Source organism: Myotis davidii, unplaced genomic scaffold, assembly GCF_000327345.1.
Source record: "Myotis davidii unplaced genomic scaffold, ASM32734v1 scaffold77, whole genome shotgun sequence".
In the NCBI taxonomy this organism is placed as follows: domain Eukaryota; kingdom Metazoa; phylum Chordata; class Mammalia; order Chiroptera; family Vespertilionidae; genus Myotis; species Myotis davidii.
In genome coordinates this window covers 6670092-6672006 of record NW_006289713.1, presented here as the reverse complement: position 1 = coordinate 6672006, position 1915 = coordinate 6670092, and the positions used below count along the sequence as shown (strand labels likewise).

At 54.4% G+C, this 1915-nt stretch overlaps 1 protein-coding gene across 1 annotated transcript in view; it reads left to right on the top strand.

Moving 5' to 3' along the window:
* Positions 1 to 1679: 1679 nt before the first annotated feature.
* The window catches only part of HSBP1 (heat shock factor binding protein 1), a 4489-nt gene continuing 4253 nt past the window's right edge, over positions 1680 to 1915 (top strand). Inside the window, exon 1 of the mRNA XM_006762253.2 lies at positions 1680 to 1876. Coding sequence (XP_006762316.1) covers positions 1832 to 1876 — 45 coding nt within the window. The 5' untranslated portion in view covers positions 1680 to 1831. The remainder of the gene's footprint in view (positions 1877 to 1915) is intronic.

Sequence of the window (1915 nt, the reverse complement as noted above, 5' to 3'; positions counted from 1 at the left end):
GTTTAAAAATGAACCTATGCCAGCTGGTGTAGTTCAGTTGTTGACTTATGAACCAGGAGGTCACAGTTAGGACTGTGGCCTGATCCCTCTTAGGGGGCGTGCAGGAGGCAGTTGATCCATGATTCTCTCTCATCATTGGTGTTTCCATCCATCTCCCTCTCCCTAAAAAATCAATAAAAAAAAATATATATATATATTTTAAAAAGTGTCAGCCCCTTTGTGTCAGTTTTCTCAAAACTGAAAATATCACAGGGTCCTGAGGATTAAAACATTGAGATGTTTAAGTGATCAGGTAAAGCACTAACCAAATACCAGTTAACAACCACTAATTATAAAGAGTCTCACCCAGGGGTCCTCAAACTTTTTAAACAGGGGGCCAGTTCACTGTCCCTCAGACCATTGGAGGGCCGGACTATAGTTTAAAAAAAAACTATGAACAAATTCCTATGCACACTGCACATATCTTATTTTGAAGTAAAAAAACAAAACGGGAACAAATACAATATTTGTATTTGCATGTGGCCCGGGGGCGTAGTTTGAGGACCCCTGGACCCCTTTGGCATGGGAAGGAGGATGGAGCAGGGAAGGGGGATTGATGTTAGGGACAGGGAGTGAAATTGGGTGGAAAAAGTTGAATCCTATGCCCTCTATGACCAACCCCCCAGGTTTGTCACAGACACTGGGGGGTTCCCTGGCAGCCTCTCTCAGCTGAAAGCAAGCTGGAACTGGCCCCGATTCTGTCCTTAAATGCGGTAAGAATGTGAACGTCAGGCCCCTCGAGGACTCTCCCATCTCTTGCTAATGAGACCAACTCCAAGACCACCTGTGGGGGGGGGAATACCGTCCCAACTCAGCAGCATCTGCTCCCCAAACAAACGAATCCCGTTCCCGCCCTGACCCACAGAAACCCTCCCCACGCAACACCATGGAGCATCACATGAATGAAAGGAGCCAGGCGCTGAGAAGGCCTTGCTGTCTGATTCCATTTAGATGACGTTGGAACCGGCAAAACAATCCATGTGTGAAGGAGAGTCCGGACGCCCATCGCTCCCAGGGTGGTGGGTGGGGTGAAAGGAACGGCGCTGAGGGGCTCCCGGGAGCTGGTCACGTTTCTTGACCTGGGGCGGTTACAGGAGTGTGGATTTTATGAAAAGTAGTTTAGGATTTCTGCTCCCACCAGAACGCATTTTATAACTAAGTTAAAAGCTAAAAACAGCTGCCCCACTGCGCCAGCACCTCCACTCAACCCTCATGGGGAGGAGGAAGAACACTGAGGTCGAGGGCGTAACCGGACCCTCCGCTGGGCAGCCCTGCACATGGTATTCGCGCCCCTCAGGCCTGAGACCTCAGTTTCCCCTCCAGATGTTTGTGGGGTTTTGTTGGCGGGCAGGCAGCAGCACAGGCCTGGGCTGGCACCTCCCAGGCGCCTGGCAAGTGCGTCCCGACGGGGTCCGAAGAAAGCCAGTGCGGGTTTTAGCCACAGCCTGAGAAGAGGTCGAGGGCACCCCTTCCACCGTTCGCCCCACTGAGCTGTTACTCCTGTTTCCACCCGGGGCGTGGCTTTGGGGGCGTGGCTATGGCGACCGGTGGGGGCGGGGAAGTGCTGAGTGGGCGTGGTTAGGGCGGAGGAGAGGGGCGGGGTCTCGCACAGAGTAAGGCTCAAGACCGCAGGCCTTTCCGGCGCGTGACGCCAACTACAGCTCCCACAATCCCCCGCGGTCGCGCGAAGGCCTCTGTCGTCGCGAGAAGAAGCCGCTAGGGGCGTCGGCACGGATAAACGGAAGTGTCGGTGACGGTCTGAGATATCATCGCCAAGCTGGGAACCGGGGAGATGGCCGAGACCGACCCGAAGACCGTGCAGGATCTCACCTCGGTGGTAAGGGGCGTCCGTGCGGGCCCGAGGCCGGCATCCGGG